General features: G+C 43.0%; 1 protein-coding gene across 2 annotated transcripts in view; it reads left to right on the top strand.

The window, feature by feature from the left end:
• Positions 1-299: 299 nt before the first annotated feature.
• NSF (N-ethylmaleimide sensitive factor, vesicle fusing ATPase) overlaps positions 300-20506 on the top strand; it is a 72351-nt gene continuing 52144 nt past the window's right edge. For both annotated transcript variants that reach the window (XM_058041578.1, XM_058041579.1), the window contains exons 1-3: positions 300-365; positions 15344-15429; positions 19619-19718. In XM_058041578.1, coding sequence (XP_057897561.1) covers positions 354-365; positions 15344-15429; positions 19619-19718 — 198 coding nt within the window. In that variant the 5' untranslated portion in view covers positions 300-353. The remainder of the gene's footprint in view (positions 366-15343; positions 15430-19618; positions 19719-20506) is intronic.

Genomic DNA, 20506 nt, shown 5'->3' with positions numbered 1-20506 from the left:
CTCAGTCTCACACCATGGCACTCGGCCCATCCCGGGACCGGGACCCCTGAAATACCGCGACGGGCCGGAACACCTAGCCCCGCCCACCCCACCCCATCGACCAATGCCCGCAGCTCTCCTGATGACTGACAGCAGAACGTCCCGCCCCTCACCGCCAAACCGATGGGCGGGGCATTGCGTGACGCACCCATCATTGCCTTGAGCGGCGGGCAGAGCGACCAATAGAAAGGCGGAATCGCGCAGGAGGCGTGGCTTCCCCGCCCTCTTGGCTCCGCCCCGGCGCTCCGCGGCGCCTGCGCTGCGCCGCCCCCTGGCGGCCACGGGCAGGGCCTGTCGGTCGGCGCTGCGGCAACATGGCGGGGCGGGTAAGTGGGGGGGACACGGACCGGCCGCTCTCGCCCATCCCCTGCCCCCTCCTCCGCTCCTGCTCCTCCCTGCGCCACCGCGGCTTTGCCAGCTTCCCGCCGCCCCGCTGACCATTGGCCGTTCAGCCCTGGGGGTGCCCCGGCAGCGCTGTGAGGCTGCGGGGACCCCCTCGCCCCCAGCGCTGTGAGGGGTCCTGGCGGTGCTGTGAGGGTGTGGAGACCCCCGGTGGTGCGGGGGGCTGGGTGGTCACCCCTGTCCCGGTGCTCCCCGGGTCTCTCGGGAGGCTGAGGTGGCCTCTTGGTGATGTGGCATGTGGGATAGGACTGGGGTTCCTTTGGAGCCGGGGCAAGGGTGACCTGTCCCTTGTGGGGCCGGATTTTAGGGTCCCCCAGGTTCGGGGTGGCCCCTTGGCAATGTGGGGTGTGGGGCAGGACTGGGGGTTCCCTCAGGAGCAGGGTGACCCCTCTGTGTGGGTGTGAGGCAGCATTTGGGGTGCTCTGAGGTTGCAGTGGTCTTGTGGGGTGCAGAGCTGGGTTTTGGGGTTCCCTAAGGGATGCTGTGAGGTTGCAGTGTCCTTGTGGGGTGCAGAGCTGGGTTTTGGGGTATCCTGGGGGTGCTCAGAGGTTGTGGTGACCCCTTGGTGCTGTCGGATGAGTGTAGGGCTCCCTCAGGAGCTGGGGTGCAGGATTGAGGGGTGCAGTGAAGCTCAGGGGTGTCTCAGTGCTGCTGTCAGGATTTAGGGTCCCCTAAATGTGCTGTGAAGCTCTGGTGACCCCTCTCCCTGCGACCTTTAGGGATGCTGTGACAAGGGGTGTGAGCCCTTGGTGCTCTGGGATGTGGAGCAGAATTTTGGGGTTCCCTGAGGAGCCTCTGGGGTGCCCCTGTCTCCATGGGGTGTGCAGCAAGATTTTAGGGCCCCCTAAAGATGCTGTGAAGTTCTGGTGACCCCTGTCCCTGTGAGCAAGGACCTTTAGGGATGCTGTGACAGGGGATGTGATCCCTTGGTGCTCTGGGATGTGGGGCAGGATTTTGGGAATTTTTGAAGGGCCCCTGTGAGTTTGGGGTGCCCCTGTCTCCATGGGGTGTGCAGCAAGATTTTAGGGTCACCTAAATGTGCTGTGAAGCTCGGGTGACCCCTTGTTGCTGTGAGATATGGGGAGATTTTCTCACGTTATAAAAACAGCCAGGTGCTGTTTTATAATGTGGATTCTCCTTTTGTGGTGCAGTGGTTTTATTCTGTATTAATTTAAAAAATAAAAAAGTCCCTTATTAGTGAGTGTTCACATCAGCAAGTGGCCAAAAAGGGTTTAACATGTGAAATCCCTTCTTGTGGTGCCTGCACATCCCCTTGTTTTTCAGGTGTCCAGGTGCTGCAGGATGTGTTCGGGTTGCTCTGCTCTTTGCCAGGAGCTCAGTCATGCTTTGCTGGGTGTCAGCCTGGGAAAGTCACATTTTTCATCCTTGGCCAAGTCATTCAGTGCTTGAAATGCCAGGAATTGCTTTTCCAACTGCTTTTTGCACTGTGCTGGGCTGGTGGTGCAGAGCAGGGGTGAGGAATCTGCTGTGCATCCACTGCCACCCCTGAAATGTGCTGAGTAATTGAGAAAAACCCAAGATTTTGTGGTTTATCTCTCATTAACAGCTTCTCCTCTGCTCCACATTCCTGGTCTCACCTTCCTCCTCGCACCTTCTTTTCTTCATCTCACCCAGGGGAATTTGTGAGCCTTGTCTGGATTTTTTCAGCATTCTGTTGCCCAGAACAGGCTCTGCTCAGTGCTGAGATCATTTTACTCACACTGGATGTGGTTCTGAGGCTCCCTGGGCCCTCCCAGCTGTGTCCTCAGTGACAGCCTGGTGCATGGAATTGGGACTGGGAATGTGGGGAGGAAGGAGAAAAATCAACCTCAACTTTATTCTTCTGCTTTGAGCTTTTCTGTTGCTAAAAAATGTGAGAAAAATGTGACCAGCTTGGGAGCCTGATGAAGGAAAGGGGGATTTATGTGAATTTGAAGGAAAGATTGATGCTTAGATCTGGCATTTGGATGAGTGATGCTCTCCTTGGCTTATCAGGAAGCTTCACTGTTTTCATGATTTGCCTACAAATGCAGTTGTTGCACAATTACCAGGCTGTTGAATGCTGCAGAGAGAATCCTTGAGCTGAGAGTTCCATCTCTCTCTCCGAGCTGGGTCTGATCCTTTGAATTCTTTCCAGGGGAGCTGCCTGCTCCTTGCAGCAGTGCTGGGGAGGCTGAGAGCAGGGGCAGCAGGCAGCAGCACCCCGGGCTGTGACCCAGAGCTGTTTTGGGGTAAACACAGAGCACTTGGTGGGAGGATGGAGGAGTGTGAGAGCTCCAGGCACAACAGGTGAGCTGATGCAGGAACACAGGTGCTGTTCTGTTGTCAGCATTTTTAGCAGGTACAAGGTGGGAAGAGGAGCTTTAGTGACTCCTCCTGCCCTGCAAATCTGTTCTGTAATGTCATTTAGAGCTTAATCTCTTTTGCTGGACTGGTGTGATTTGATTTGTGCAGTGTATTCTCCCAGGGAGAAGTTGAATGGCTGTCCTGATGTAGCAGAGAGACAAAATATTGAAACATTTTGAATAATTCAGGTGAATGATAAGCTAAATGTGATTAATTGTGTGATGCTGTTTCAGGTGTGCTCCCCTAATTGCACTGGGGCTCTCCATGGCAAGGAAGAGATGGTGATTAGCAGTGATTGAAGTTTACAGGAAAAACAGTTTATAGTGATTAGAAATAATGGCTGTTTCTGTAATAATTTATTCTGCATCTCTGCATGGGGATCATTAGGCACACAGAGGAATCTGCAGGAGAGGGAATGGTGAGGAGCTGCTGGGTATGGACCTCTTGTACCAAGAAAACCCCTGGAAGTTCCCTGGGGCTGTCTGTTACTAATTTATTAGTAACTACATCAGGAATTAGTTCCCAAAAATTAGTTCCCAAAGGGATGTAGAAACACCAGGTGATTTCTGTGCCTTGTTGCAGTGAGTGGATCCAGCACAAGCTGAATTTCTGCTGTGTCTGCACAGGGGGAGAACTCCATGGGACTGGGACAGGGACCTTAAACCCACCCAGTGCCACCCCTGCCATGGCAGGGACACCTCCCACTGTCCCAGGATGCTTGGGCACTGCCAGGGACCCAGGGACAGCCACAGCTGCTCTGGGCACCCTGCCCAGCCTCACAGGGAACAATTCCTAACATTTAATGTATAATATTTAATGTATAATACATACATACATATATATATATATATACACACACATATATATATATATATACATATACATATATATCCTATATATATATAATATTTATATAATATCTATTTATGATAATTTATAATAATTCATTATATAGACAATATATAATTTCTATAATTTAATTATAGAAATTATTTATATAATTTAATTATTATATAATTGATATAATGTAACTATATAATAATGATTTATTATGTTATAACTTATGATATTATATATTTATAAGTAAATATATATAGTTCTATTTATATTTATTTTTAATATTATATAGAATGTATAATGTACATATTATGTATTATATATAAATATGTAATAGATAATATATATATTATAGATTTTATATGTTCTATATATATAAATATACTATTTATATATATAATATATATAATATATATAATAAATTATATATAATATATATAATATATTATATATAAATAGTATATTTATATATGTAGAGTACATATATAATATATATATTATATATAAAAATATACTATTTATATATATATAATATATATAATATAATATATATGATATATATAATATATCATATATATAATATATATAATATATATAATATATATAAATAGTAAATAATATTATAACTATTTATATATATAATAATATATATATAATATTATATAATATGAATAGTATATAATATTATATATTTATTATTATTATATATATGGATAGTATATAAATATAATATATATTATGTATAATAGTATATAATATTATATATATAAAATAGTATATAATATTAAATATAATATTTATAATATTATAAATATAATATATATTAGATACTGTATGTATAAAAATAACATAATGTTATATGCATAATATAATATATATAAGATATATAAGATATATATATATAATATGTAATGCTGAAACAGCACTAGACAATTAATAACATTTGGCTCATTATTTCCTTGAATTATTTAAAAATACTTCAAATGTAGACAGTGTGGTTTTAGGTGGGATGGTTTTTAGGGAAATTTGAAATAATGGGGGCTGAGCTTTGTGTTGATGGGTTAAATCTGTAAGGTGATTTCTGATAACATATGGAACCAGCCTTCAGACATGCAGGGGTTGTCAGGCAACTAAAGAAAGGTTTGTGAATCAACTTAGCTCCTTCTCCCAGCCTGCTTCTGTTCCTGCTGTCGTCACTTGGGTTTTTTTAGTATTTCCTAGCATGTAAATATGAAGAAATGGGAGAAAACTCTGTGTGAATCTCTGTTTCTGTAATCACTTCTGCAACCTCCTAACTGTCTTGTGAAATCACCACAAATCAGCTTGTGGCCTGCTTTCAGGATTTCTACCTTGCTGAATTATTTAAAATGAAACCACATCATTTGTTAAAAACCCTAAAATTATTTAGAATAAAATTCTGAGGACCATATGAATGTTTGTGGGCATATCTGGCCCTGTCATCTTTGATCAATTTGCTTGGCTCAGTGTTGCAGAAGCAGTGCTTAAAAAGTCACTGCCACAGGGAGATGTCACTGCTGCCTCTCCAGCTCAGTTTTTGAGGTGCTGCTGTGTCACACCTCTTATGTGGATCTGCCAGAACAATTAAACTTAGCTAATAATTTTTTAATAGGAAAAAATATTTTAAAAAAGTCAGAGAATCTTTTTGAGGATCATTTAAAGTGTGAACTTTGTAAGTATTACTTTTAATTTTTTTTTTCCTTAGAGCACAACAAGATCTTTTCTTTTCCTCTCCTGTTCTGGGTTCTGACCACAGAGGTCATTCAGGCTCAGGATAAACCCTGACTGAATTTGGAAGAAATTCTGCCACAAAAGCAGATCTGCTTGAGCCCACAGAAAAGCAGTAGCTAGAAAATAGTGGCACTTCTGTTTTACTGTATTCCCCACCAGGCAGGATGTAGATTCAGTGCAATAAAATTCCCATTGATTCCTTTTTTTTATACATGAAAACAACTGAAATGTTGGTCCCCATGTCATGGAGTGATCTTTTTTTTGATCCGGGGTGGTGGAGATATTCAGGTGCCCTCACAATTGTAGGAGGGGATGAGAGCTGGAGCAGGGCCAGGGATTTTGGGAACTTTTGGGAGAATGAAGTTCAGCCTGTGGGCTATGCAGGATGTGTTCAGGATGCTGTCTCACATCAGGGAGGTTCTCTAGCAGAGATCAGAGTTTTGTGATGAAACTCCCACGTTGACCATCTCCAGAAGGTTTTTAGACCCCCAGGAATTGGAGAGCTGTGTTGGAGAAGGTTCTGTGAACAGAAAAAACCAAACAGTTGCTAAAATGAATGGAAGAGCTTCTGTTGCAGAATGGATGTGCAGCTCCTCTGCTCCTCCCTGTGCAGGCACATCCTGCCCTCAGGGAGGCCAAAGGTTTGAAGGATGAAAAGATTTACCACCTTCCTCTGGTCTCCTGGGATGCAATAAAGCAATGACCTTCTATCCAAAAATCTGGAGTCATTGATGCCCTGCAGTTGTGTCATGTGCTTTTTTCTGTAAAAAATAGAGCAAGACTTGCAAGCTGCTGCATCTTAAGCTGGGTGGTGTTTGGAACCTCAGTCCTGGGGAATTCAGTGCCAGGGACAGCAGCATCCTGGGCTGTCACAGGGCAAATTCCAAGGGGGATATTTTTAATATTAACAGATATTCACGTTTGCCCTGTTGCCATTGGGTAACTGTGATGGTGTTCACAGGGGTCTGAGGATGGGAAGAGATGAGGATCTGACTCCATGTTTCAGAAGGCTGATTTATTATTTTATGATCTATATTATATTAAAACTATACTAAAAGAATAGAAGAAAGGATTTCATAAGAAGGCTGGCTAAGCTAAGAATAGAATAGCAAAGAATGATAACAAATGTTTGTGGCTTGACTCTCTGTCCAAGCCAGCTGACTGTGATTGGCCATTAATTACAAACATTCAACATGGGTTAATCAAAGATCTACTTGTTGCATTCCACAGCAGCAGATAACCATTGTTTACATTTTGTTTTTGAGGCCTCTCAGCTTCTCAGGAGGAAAAATCCTAAAGAAAGGATTTTCCATAAAAGATGTGTGTGACAGGTAACTTGTCTAAATATAAATGGGATGAAATTTGCATCCATGAGATGTCCTCACTGCTCATGTGGCAAAATCCTGTGGCCTGCATCCCAGGACCTCAACTTACTCTGGTTCATTCCCTTGGCATGTTTTAAAGATGTTTAGATGCAACACAACAAGCAACAATTCCCTGTAATTAAATTGTTGATCATCCTGGCTTGAGGAAGAAATGTGAGGCAACATGCACTCAAAAATGGATGTGTTAATTAAAATGCACATACCCTGGGTCATTAATGCTTAATAGGAAGCTGCTGAGCTGGCAGGGAGCTGCTCCCTGTGCTGTGGCACAGCAGCTTTGGGTGCATTTCCTAAAATTACTGATTATTGTAATCTGGAGACGGAATCTCTGGGCAGAGCAATCTGTGTAATTCTGTAAATGCTCTGATTGGAGAATCTCTCCTTTAGGGCTCTTGTTCTGCTCTGTTGGATCAGGGAAACCCTTGGAACTCTGTTCTTGGGACTGTAAATTGTCTTTGTTGTGCTGTTGGCAGAGCTGGGTGCCCAAAGCTGTGAGCTCCTGGAATCTGCAGGTAAACAATGCTGGAGTGACAGAGCTGCCCTGCACACCTGGGTTCATTTCAGCTTTGCAAACAAAGGGAAGCAGCAATAAAACCCAGGATTCTGTAATTGTGGGAGAGGCTCTTCTGCCCTGATAAAGTGGCTCTGGAGTGCCAGGACAGGCAGGAATTTCCTCATTCAGACCCACAGAGTGCAGGGCTGCTCTCAGAAACAGAAACTGGAAATGTGCTGAGTGTTTGATAAGGAGTGCAGTGTCTGGTGATGCCTTGAGAGGCTCCCTGCAACAGGGGCTGGACAATGTTAAAGAAATAAAGTAGGGATTTATTAAAAGACCTTCACAGCATACACCTTGGGCAGTGCAAGAGCCTGGCTGTGACTCCACCCAAGATGGATTCAGAGTTATGAGTTTTCACACTTTTATAAGTTTTGGTCCATCTCTATATTGGGGTTAATTGTCCAATTACAGCTTCAGGTTATTCAGACCCATTCTCCCAGTTATTTCCTCAATTCACTGCTTTTGGGCCTTTTTGGGCTGGAAAATGATTGTTGTGTCCAACTAAACTGTGAAGAGAACTTGTTAACACTTTATATGAAGTTCAGAGCTATATCCTAATGCAGTGCAGAATCTGGAAAATAGGAAAGTTGAAATTTTCCTGTGTCCTGCTCCTGTCTGTGCTGGGGGAGAGCTCTTACCAGGCAGGGTTGTTGCCCCTGCCATGGGGTAAGAGAGTGCTGGGGAACATTCCCTGTGTTGTATTTTCTGAGACCCTCAATGAAAGGAGGAATGAATGATGAATCTGACTCTATGTTCTTAGAAGGCTAATTTATTATTTAATATAAATAATATTATATATTAAAGATGGCTATACTAAACAATACTAAAGAACAGAGAAAGATACAGACAGAAGGCTAAAAGATATTAATGAAAAACTTGTGATTATCTCCCAGAGTGTGACACAGCTTGGCCCCTGATTGGCCAATAAGTAAAAACAATTCACATGAAACCAATGAAACAATCTCCAAACCACATTCCAAAGCAGCAAAACACAGGAGAAAAAATGAGATAATATTGTTTTCCTTTTTCTCTGAGGCTTCCCACCTTCCCAGGAGAGAAATCTTGGGCAAAGAGGATTTTTCAGAAAATATAATGGTGACACCCTGTTTCATTTCCAGCCCTGGCTGATGCAGGAGGAGCTGATGGGAGCTCTCCCCTCTCTGCTCCTGGGAGCTGTTTGGGTTTCTGTGCTGCAGCACCATCACAGGGGGGTGATTCACAGCGTGGGAGTGGCTCAGGGGGGGTGGAAGGAGGGATCCATCTCACCCAGGCATCCCCGGACGAGCTCGCTCAGTGTTCCCTGCCTCTGTCAAGGATGGGAATATTACTTCTGAGGTTTGAGCTTCCCAATGCAGTCCTCCTTAATAGGAGAAGAAAATTGGTATTTCTGGGTTTGTTGAGAGAGAATGCAGCTCCTTTCTGAGGAGAATAAATGGGGAGCAGGTGGAATGGGCAGGTCTGAGCAGGGCTGTGTGTTCCAGGGACAGCAGCTTATCCTGGCACAGCCAGGAGCTCTGGAAGGGTCTGTCTGGCCAAGCCTGCTGGTCCAAAATGTTCCTTGTAGGTTGATTTCCTCTTGTGGCTGCAGAAATGTGTAAGCTTTATTCTAATGTTTTTATTTTAATGTGTAAGTGTTTTTTTTTGACATGTCCAGAAAATCCCTCTGCAAGCTAATAAACTTTCTTAGTTAATTTTTAAAATTACTCAGAACCACAGTGTGGTGGTGTTCACAGGGGTCTGAGGATGAGGGAAGAGATGAGGATCTGACTCCATGTTTCAGAAGGCTGATTTATTATTTTATGATATATATTCTATTAAAACTATACTAAAAGAACAGAAGAAAGGATTTCATCAGAAGGCTGGCTAAGAATAGAAAAAGAAAGAATGATAACAAAGGCTTGTGGCTCAGACAGAGAGTCTGATGTGATTGGCCATTAACTAGAAACAACCACATGAGACCAATCCCAGATGCACCTGTTGCATTCCACAGCAGCAGATAACCATTGTTTACATTTTGTTCCTGAGGCCTTCAGATTCTCAGGAGGAAAAAAATCCTAAGGAAAGGATTTTTCATAAAATGTGTCTGTGACACCACAGCATTCAGCTCCTCCTCCTGCTTTAGCTGCTGCTTGTCCCTGTGTCCCCAGGTGTAATGTCCACCTCTGGTGTCTGGAGATACAGGCAGAGCTTTGTGTGTGTGTTTCCTGTCAGAAGAATGTGTAGGAGCTGTGATTCATCATGTCAGTTCCCTGTTTGACTTCAGAGCTCCTTTGACATCATAATTCTTCCTGTCAGTATTCAAACTTCATTTTACTGGCAGACCCGTGGTGATGAGTGTTTGGTTTGGAGTTAGCTGTGGTTCCACCCACTCTGCTGGGGCTCTGGGGCGTGTGCACTGCCCTGCTCAGCAGGAATTACAGCTCTGCAGGTTTACTGCACCTCTCTGCCCTCTTTGGGTGATGAACTCTGGGCTCAGAGAGATTTTTGTGCTGCTGGCAAGGGTCTCTGTACAAATCACAAACAGGATGGGGTTGCTGCAGAACGTGCTTTGAGCTGTTTGATTTTCCAGCATCAGTCTCATTCCGTGGTTATGACAATGGGAAGATGCCAGCAGCTCACATCCCAGGCAGCAGACTAAGAATTTAATGTTACAACTCACTTTATAAGTTTTTTGACCAATCCCACAAAGCAAAAGCACATTGACAGGAGTTCTGTCCAACCACTATAAGCACAGGTACCTTTAGTTAAAACAATGCTTATTTCGAATACAATACCTACTTGTGAGCCTTAAAACACAATGCCCAGAGCTCCATTATTAAGATTCAACCTTCCTAATATCTCACTAGATAAACTTTTCTGTACCTTAGAGAGTTATTCTAGCCAAGAGTTAATACACAGACCATTTTTCTATTTGTCTTTGCTTTTCTACAGTTTAAATAATTTTTCTGCTGAGCTATCTCATGGCTGCTGCTTAGCTCTAATCAGTTCTGCTGTCTCTGGGGCCTGCCTTTTGCAGCTTTCCCAAACCCCTCTGATTTTGTGGATTCCCACACTTTGGTGCCCAGCAGCTGTTACAGGAAAGCTTGGGTGCTTTTTGGAGCAGGGATCCCCATCTCAATGCAGCTCTGCTGAAAAATGGAAATTTCTGGTACCCAGAATGTTTCCTAACACTGCTCTGCCAGCACCTGAGTGCCAGAAATTCCATCTCTGTGCACCTGCATGTGCATGGGATGTGTATCTGTGTCTGCTTTACACAAAGGAGATTTTTGAGCATCCAGTGCTTGAACAATATTTATCTTGTACAAACCACGTGAGAACAGGGCACAGAACCAAACCTGCCTCAGCTTTAGAGGCTGTTTCATAATCTCTTGCTCAGCATTAGGAAATGAAATGAGTTCAGTTGTCTTGGATGAGGAACATCTTTGCCTTAGCACTTAATGTTTCAGCTTTTCTCAGTACCAGCTGTCAGCAGTGCTCTTCAGTCATTGCCACCACATGATTTTCCTTGGCTTCCTGTTCCATCAGCCTCAATGATTCACAAGAGGTGAATTGACAAAACATGACAGGTGTGGTTTATGTGTGAAAATATCTAAATAACAGCATCACTTTCTGGGCTGTAGCAGGGGTTTGGACTGGATGATCTCCAGAGAGCACTTCCACCTATTCTGTGATTTTGTGAACATGTGAGTTTTGTATTTTCTGTGGAGGAAAACGAGTCCTTGCAGCTTTAGGAAAAAAGATCTCTGAAAGATCAGATGCTGTTTGTTCTTCAGGGCAACTTTTCTTTGTAAAAATAAAATATGCCAGTATCATTAAGCCTCCTGAGTTTTGAGACAACATTCCTGCTTTGTCACAGACCCAGAGGTGGGGTGCTGCATGTTTGCCTCTCACAGTGAGATTTATCAGGTCTTGTTTTCCTCTTGGCAATCAGAAGGAATGCTGGAACAGCTCTGGGTCTAATAGCAGGTGCTGCCTGGCTGATGCTGGATGCTGGGAGTGCTTTAGCAGTGTGCAGTCACCTCCTCAGGACTGTGCTGTCCTTGGAGTCTCCTCTTGGTATTGGAACAAGGCTCCCAATATTACCAGTTAGATTGTGCCTGGGCCGGTCTGACCCTCGCTGCTGGGCCAAAGGCAGCAACTGCGGTGTGTCACCCCAGAGATACCTTGGCTTGCTGGTGGTTGCAGCTGGGCACTGAACAAGTCCAGGCTTGCTAGGAACCCCGTTTACCTCAGGAGGAATGGCTTCAGGCGATGGTGAAGAGAAAAAGGAGAGGATTCTGCTGGAGGGTTTAATGTCCAGAGGTTTATTCCATGGTCACAGAGGTCTGAACGTGAGCAACTGCTCCAACAGAACACGGCCACATGGTCTGATCACCTTTTTAAGCTCAGGGACAGGGGGAGGGGAGGGACAGGTGAGCCACCAACCAGGTGAGAGGGGCAGGGTCTCAGGGGAAGATGACACCCAGACAGGCCAATGACCCCTGGGCATAGGGGCATCCTTTGAACTTGACCAAGCACACGACGCCTTGCTGGAATGTTCAGCCTGATTGACAGGACTCACTCAGCATGGGGGCAAGGGGGAAGGGAGAGAGGTACAGGCACACCTGGGGAAGTGACCTGGAAGGCCAAAATGGGACATTACAGCACACCACAACATCTTGGCATAAACCAGAACAAAACCTGGAGAAGAGGAGGCTCAGAGGTGTTTTTGCTCTCTACATCTTCCTGAAGGGAGGTTGGAGACAGGTGGGGTTGGTCTCTGACAGAACCAGAGGACACAGTCTCAAGCTACATACACATATACCTCCCTACATCAGGGAAGGAATAGGTTGGATATTAGGAAAAAGTTTTGCACCAAAAGAATAATAAAGTACTAGAATGCTCTTCCCAGGGAGGTGGTGCAATCACCATCTCTGGATGTGTTGTAAAAAAGACTGGGCCTAGTTGAGGTGTTAGGGCATAGGTTGGACTTGATGATCTTAGAGGTCTCTCCCAACCTCATTATTCTGGGATTCTGGGATTTTGTGATTCTGTGATTTTGTGTTTCTGTGGGTCTGTGATTCAGTGGTCCTTTGATTCTGGGATTCTGTGACTCTGGGATTCAGTGATTCTTTGATTCTGGGATTCTGGGATTGATTCTGCGATTCTGTGATTCTGGTATTCTGTAATTCTGTGATTCTAGGGTTCTGGGATTCTGTGATTCTGGAATTCTGTGATTCTCTGGTTCTGTGGTTCTGTGATTCTGTGAATTCAGTGGTTCTGTGATTGTGTGATTCTGGCATTTTGTGTTTCTGTGGTTCTGTGATTCTGGCATTTTGTGTTTCTGTGATTCTGTTGTTCTGTGATTCTGTGAATTCTCTGATTCAGTGGTTCTGTGATTCTGCGTTTCTGTCATTCTCTGGTTCTGTGGTTCTGTCATTCTGGGATTCTGTGATTCGGTTCTGTGATTCTGTAATTCTGTGATTTTGTGATTCTGGGATTCAGTGATTCTGGAATTTTGTGGTTCTGTGATTCTGGGATTCTGTGATTCTCTGGTTCTGTGGTTCTGGGATTCTGTGATTCTCTGAGTCTGTGATTCTGGGATTTTATGTTACTGTGGTTCTGTGATTCTGGGATTCTGTGATTCTGTGACTCTGACTCTGTGATTCTGTGATTTTGTGTTTCAGTGGTTCTTTGGTTCTGTGACTCTGTGGTTCTGTGATTCAGTGGTTCTGTGTTTCTGTGGTTCTGTGATTGATTCTGTGTTTCTGTGTTTCTGTGATTCTGTTCCCAGTGCAGACAGGAGCAGCAGCTTGCCTGGCTGCAGTTTGTCACTGAGGATTAAAAATGCACTCGAGGACTAGTGCTGTAAAAAGATTTAATCCAGGAGCTCCGTGGCCACTTTCCTCCAGAAATATCCCCTGTAATGCCTTTTATCAGGGCATGTCCTTCCCAAAACTGTGCCCTGCAGATGGGAGCAGAAGTGATAAAATGTGAATGTTTGCTGTGGAGTGCCCCAAGCCCAGAGGCTTCAGCACACAGGCTGCGTATGTCATAAATCCACTGATGTCACATATTTTATTACAAGAACGTTTGAGGCTTTTATTACACTCAGCATTCAGATAGATAAATCTGCTTCAGGCCTGAAAATGGAATATTTTTTTGGTTGTCACATATGTCAAGGGCAATTGAGCATTATTTAGTAAAAGTAATGAGTTGGTCCTTTTGTAAATAGTAAACACTTGAGACAAATCACATTGTGATTTTAAAGTTGATCTGAACTTTAGAGCAGGCTGGGGGGAACTTCTGGGGGGGAATTTCTCTGATTCTTGTCCCAGAGGGATGGGAGAGAAAGGTAGAGCAGGGCAGTAACTCCTGGGAAATGATTCAGATGTGTGTGTTGGGATCAGTGCATTTCCTATGCTTGCTGCTGGGATTTAAGGGTGGTTTAAGAGAAAATCCCTCCTGAATTACTTTTTGCAATAGGTTGAGGCTGTCAAGTAGTTTCTGTTGCACTGCCTGCAAATTTGTATCTGACAGAGGTTTGATTCTCCAAATGACACCTTGGGGAGCAAGTTCAGCTTTTCCCCAAATGAAATGTCTTCTAACATCCTGTTTTTCCATCCCTATCTCCATTCTGGAGGCATTTTGATCACAATTTTCATTGTTCAGCCCTTGTTTTGTGGTGTAATTTTGCAGGAGCAGGTGGGGTGAGGGTGTAGGATGGAGCTGAGATCCCTCTGTGTGTCCATCCTGCCTCATGATGGGGAGGGGCAGCTTGGGTAGGCAAACCTAAAATTGGCAAATTAAAAACTTATTTCAGTTTTTAATTGCTGATTGATGAGTAACAGTGGAAAGGGCAAAAACGAGCAGATACTCCTGAAAAAGGATTGGTCTTCTGACATTAGAGAATAAAAACACAGAGAGGACTCCCCCACAAAATTTGTTGCAGTAATTATTTTCATAGTGATAGGCTGGAATTAACTATTTTATCTGATTTTCTTCTGTGTGTTATGGATCTGGGATGGGAAATATTCACATGTGATATTTCTTTTGAGAAGTGACACAGAGGGATTGTGGGGTTGGATAGGAGCTGGCTGAGCTCAAACCTTCCTGTGGCCTCTCACTGCACTGGCTGAAGGGGTTTATGCAAGATGGACATGCTGAAATTCCAGTTTTCTGAGGGATTTTATCCCTCCCTTCCTCCCCACATGGGCTCTGTGACCCAGCACTGAGACAGGGTTGTGGGGAATGCTCTGGCTCCAGGCTGCTTTTCCTTAGCAGCTTCCAGAAGATTCCAGTGCCCTGTGCAAGAAACACCTTCCAGGGAATGCTGATCACTCCTGCCTCAGTGCCAGGGTTCACCTGCAAGTTAACAGGGTTTGCCTTGCAGGCTTTGTCCCAGCTGATTTTAAAGTGTTTGTGTAGGTAGGGTAGAAAAGACAAAGTACATAATAGTCCCAAAATGCAGTTTTGGGATAAAAAATCTGAAATTCCAGTGTTCTGAGTTATGTTCAGGGAAGAGAGAAGGTCACATCTTTATCCCTCCTTTCTTCCCCACATGGGCTCTGTGACCCAGCCCAGCACTGAGACAGGGTTGCAGGCAATGCTCTGGCTCCAGGCTGCTTTTCCTTAGCATTTTCCAGAAAATCCCAGTGTCACTGTGCAAGAAACACCTTCCAGGGAATGCTGATTCCTCCTGCCTTGTGCCAGGGTTCACCTGCAAGTTAGCAGTGTTTGCCTTGCAGGCTTTGTCCCAGCTGATTTTAAAGTATTTGTGTAGGTAGGGTAGAAAATACAAAGTAGATAATAGTCCCAAAATGCAGAGCTTTGGGATACAAACACCTGTGCCATGTGGAAATGTTTGGAGGAACCTGGGAGAGCAGCTTGTGGGCTCTGAGAGTGTGCCAGGACTCAGGAGATCTGTTCTGTGCTTTGTGCTTTTGCAGAAGTCTTGAGGCTTGGCTTGGTAAAGGAAAAATATAATTTATTTGATATTTTCTCCAGTTTTCTCTGATCAATTTTATTGATTTTTACTCCTCTCTTGCAGCCTATGCAAGCAGCAAGGTGTCCCACTGATGAGCTGTCCTTAACCAACTGTGCTGTGGTCAATGAGAAGGACTTCCAGTCTGGGCAGTAAGTGTGCACTGTTCCTCTTTCAGCTTTTAACCAAAAAGGAATTGTTTTCAAAATTTGTGTGACATTTCAGGTTTGGAAAGGTGAGCACAGCAGTTTGATTAACAAAACTTTAGTGTCTTTAGGGATCAGAACTTTCAGCGTGGCTCTTTCTGGAAATGGCAGATACTGGAACAAGAGTGACTGTTTCTCTAAAGGATTTCTTTCTTGGGAACTGCATCTGCTTAACTAATAGAATAATTATTTAATGAAGTAGTTCTTGTGATAATTTTTGTTTGTTTTGGTTTTGCTGTTGTTCCTGTTATACAGTGAGAATATTTGAACTATTTCAACAACATTTTTATAATTTTATTGTGTAACTTGGGGCATCCTCTCACTTTCACATCATATGGGAATGCTGAGCAGAGCCAGGAGAACTCCTCTTTCTCAGGGTTTTCATGAACAAAAGGGAGAAGCAGCCAGAGTGTGAGCACCACAAGCTGGATTCTTTAATTGCAATTTTGGGGTGACTGATGGAACCAAACTCTGGTGTTTACTTCTGTTAGGTGGAAGACACCTGCATTGTTCAGCTCAGCCCACACAGAAGAGTTTTGGATTGCAAGAATCCAATTCACATAGTCAGATTATTTGCTTTGCTGCAAAGAATCTAGGGAAGAAAAAGAATCTAGGGAAGTTTTGACAGATTTTACTATGTAGGTTGTAGACAGAAGTCATTAATTTTGGCTGAAAGGGAATATCACGTGCAGCACAAGGGCTTGGGTTTGAAAAATGGGGAAAATGTTCAAGGAGATAGTGAATGATATGATAAAGGAGATACTGAATGATATGATAAAGGAAATACTGAATGATATGATAAAGGAGATGCTGAATGATATGATAAGGAGATACTGAATGATATGATAAAGGAGATAGTGAATGATATTCCACCTTTATATAAAATACCTGCTGAGGGTGCAGAGCTCAGCAGTGCTGAGCTGCAATGCAGGGATGTGTTCAGGACCTGCCTGCCTGTCTGCTCTGCTGCCCTGGCACCTCTCATGGCTCTGCAGGGATGAACTGAGCTGTGATTTCAGGAGCCCAACTGGAGTAGAAAATGCCAAACCCAAACAAAACCCACCCTCTAAACCAACAGTACTTTTTGGGTCAGAAGTAGACAAAAGTGTCTGCTTGGGCAGAAAAGTCTCCTGGTCATTTCAAAGTATGGTTTCCCCCAGGTTGATCTTTTTTTCAACTTAATTGAGTTACAAAAATACCTGTACTGAGCATTGTACCTCATACATTATAAAAACTTTAATTTCCTCCAGAATGGATGTCCTGCGGGGACCCAGCTGCCCGCCCTGCAGCCGGCTGTGCTCCTTTTGCTTCCAGAACCTTCTCTGCTGGCATTTGTGGCAGCATGCAGGGAGCAGTGCCCTGGGATGTGCTGCCTCAGCAGGCTGGATGTGATTCTGGCTGTTCCTGTGCCCCTGGGAGCTGTTTATTTCTAGCAGTGCTGCTCACACACCAGCAGAGTGTTTGGTCAGGAGCAGATGCTGCAGATGCTGTGAAGTGGCAGAGGGAGCACGGGCAGCTCCTGGTGCTGGCTGTGCTGGAGCTGGTGCTGCATTGCAGATCCCTGGGGCCATCCCTGGCTCTAGATCTCCTGGAGCCAGCCCTGCTGCAGCTCCCTGGGGCCAGCCCTGGCTTCAGATCCCCTGGAGCCATCCCTGACTTTAGATTTTCGCACACATCTTTTATGAAAAATCCTTTCCTTAGGATTTTTCCTCCTGAGAAGCTGAGAGGCCTCAGGAACAAAATGTAAACAATGGTTATCTGCTGCTGTGGAATGGAATGTAACAAGTAGATCTTTGATTAACCCATGTTGGATGTTTGTAATTAATGGCCAGTCACAGTCAGCTGGCTCAGACTCTCTGTCCAATCCACAAACCTTTGTTATCATTCTTTCTTTTTCTATTCTTAGCCAGCCTTCTGATGAAATCCTTTCTTCTATTCTTTTAGTATAGTTTTAATGTAATATATATCATAAAATAATAAATCAAGCCTTCTGAAACATGGAGTCAGATCCTCATCTCTTCCCTCATCCAAGAACCCCTGTGAACACTGTCACATTAGATCCCTGGGCCAGCCCTGCTGCAGATCCCCTGGCTCTGGTCCCTCACCACATTGCCTGCCCAGGAGGGTTTTTGGTGGTACCTCCACAAAGGTTTTGCTCTTTTTGCAGCTGGGGGTGTAGAGCTGGAGTTTGCCCTTGGATCAAGGAGATGCTTTAACCCCAGGGTGCTGCTGATGATCTTCTCATGCTTCACTGCCTGCACCCCTGAGCTGGGCAGGGATGAGTCAGGGGTGAGTTCACAGCAGGCCATGCACACACAGTGTGTGCTGTGTAATGGTCTGGGCAGTGGCAGCATCTTCAGCTCTGTGTCCTGCTCCTACCTTGGGTGCAGTTTGGAGAGAGAAACAGTTCTGGGTGCAGTTTGGAGACAGGAACCAGTTCTGGGTGCAGTTTGGAGAGAAACCAGTTCTTGGTGCAGTTTGGAGAGAGAAACCAGTTCTTGGTGCAGTTTGGATGAAGGAACCAGTTCTTGGTGCAGTTTGGAGAGGAACCAGTTCTTGGTGCAGTTTGGAGAGAGGAACCAGTTCTTGGTGCAGTTTGGATGGAGAAACCAGTTCTTGTTGCAGTTTGGAGAGAAACCAGTTCTTGGTGCAATTTGGAGATAAAAACCAGTTCTTGTTGCAGTTTGGATGGAGGAACCAGTTCTTGGTGCAGTTTGGAGAGAGAAACCAGTTCTTGGTGCAGTTTGGAGAGAAAAGCCAGTTCTTGGTGCAGTTTGGGGAGAGGAACCAGTTCTGAGCACAGCCAGGCTGAGGGGACAGCAGTCAGGGCAGGTTTTTCTTCCTGTTAAGAACTTTTTGTTCCCTTTCTCATGGTAAGCTCATCCCTCCTAGGCCAGTTTAGTTTTCTGGAATGATTGCTGTGGGTTTCCAAACATTCCAAATATATATTATATTATATTATATTATATTATATTATATTATATTATATTATATTATATTATATTATATTATATTATATTATATTATATTATATTATATTATATTATATTATATTATATTATATTATATTATATTATATTATATTATATTATATTATATTATATTATATTATATCATATCATATCATATCATATCATATCATATCATATCATATCATATCATATCATATTATATTATATTATATTATATTATATTATATTATATCATATTATATCATATCATATTATATTATATCATATCATATTACATTACATTATATTTACTATATTATATATTATTATATTCTATTCTATATTATATATATTATATGATAAATGATATAATAGATAATATAATTTATATTATTTTATATTATTTTATGTAATATATAAAATAATATTATATTATTTTATATATTATATATTATTTTAGATTTCATATCATTATTTTATATTATATATTATTATGTATTGTATTATATTAAATATAGACATTATATTACATTATATTATATGACATATTACATTATATTATATTACATTATATTACATTATATTATATATACCCTACTAAAACTATACTAAAGAAAGAGAAGGATACAGACACAAGGCTTATGAAGAATGAATAATAAAAACTCATAACTGACTCCTCAGTCTGACACAGCTGATGATGATTGGTCATTAAGTAAAAACAATTCACATTAAACCAATCAAACATGCACCTTTTGGCAAACAATGTCCATACCACATTCCCAAGCAGCCAAACACAGGAGAGAGGAATCAGATAAGTATTATTTACATTTTCTCTGAGGATTCTCACCTTCCCAGGAGAAGATCCTGGGCAAGGTGATTTTTCCAGAAAATATCACAGTGACAGGATGTAAATATTGATTTTTGGTGCAAAGTCTTGCAGTTGGGCTTTGAGATCACATTGTAGCAGTGAGGGTGGTGGGCTCTGTCACCCTGCTGTGTGTCTGAGTCAGTGCTTTTGGTTTTCTTGTGTAGCCCTAGAGATAACCTGGGTGTTCCTTTTGAGCTCCCACATCCCTGTGAGCAATGCACAACCCTTCAAAATCAAATACTGATCTCTTTTCCAGGCATGTTGTGGTGAATAATAATAAAATACTTTCAAAATCAAATACTGATTTCTTTTCCAGGCATGTTGTGGTGAAGACCTCTCCCAACCACAAGTACATCTTCACTCTGAGAACTCACCCCTCTGTTGTCCCTGGCAGCATTGCCTTCAGCTTGCCCCAGGTATGGCTTTCTATGACTTTCTACTCTGCTACACCATAAGCAAAATCTCTTTTTTAGGATGAGGATTGATGATAAGTTCTCTAATTGGAATAAATGTGTGCTGCAAATTTGATTTCTGCCAGCAAAAGTTCAAGGATGCTCACACTGCAAGTGAAGTGACTGTGCTTATGTTGCTTTGATATATTTTTAGTGCATGGTGGGATAAAGATACTGGAAAATGTGTAATTTAACCTTTAAAAAAAAAACACCAGAAAGAAACTATTTGAAAAGGAAAAGTCTAAGCAATATCTTCCATTCCTTGTGAATCTTTAAACCCTTGGCTTTAAATGGTTTCTTTGCTGTGTTTTTCATTTTTAAGACCTGCTGGAAGTTTTATTGACCACATTCAGTCATTGTTAGTATTTCTAGATGAAAACTGCAATGAAATGCATTAAAAAAACCCCAAACAACCCAAACCCCTTTGTCTCCTCTTTCTTAATTAAGTTATCATCAGATGTTAAATGATGGTTAGAATAAATAATGAATATAATTAACTTCTAAATTGAAAAATGAAGCCACTCAGCTCTCACTGAGTGTCATCCCATGAACCTGCAGCAGTTGTGGTCTCTGATTCAGTATTTTCATATCTCCCTGCCACTGTGCTGCAGATTTTTTTCCTCAGCACATTTTGGCACAAGCCCCCAGATGACATTTTGCCTTTTGATGTGCTGCTGGAGCTGGGTCTGTCCCAGTGGGTGGCTGGGGGATGCATGACCTTGCATGTTCCCCAGAACCTCTCTGGACAAGGT

The sequence above is a fragment of the Melospiza georgiana genome, chromosome 28 (assembly GCF_028018845.1).
Source record: "Melospiza georgiana isolate bMelGeo1 chromosome 28, bMelGeo1.pri, whole genome shotgun sequence".
Taxonomy (NCBI): Eukaryota; Metazoa; Chordata; class Aves; order Passeriformes; family Passerellidae; genus Melospiza; species Melospiza georgiana.
Note: the sequence above shows the minus strand (reverse complement) of the source record. Positions and strands in the feature narration are given on the sequence as shown.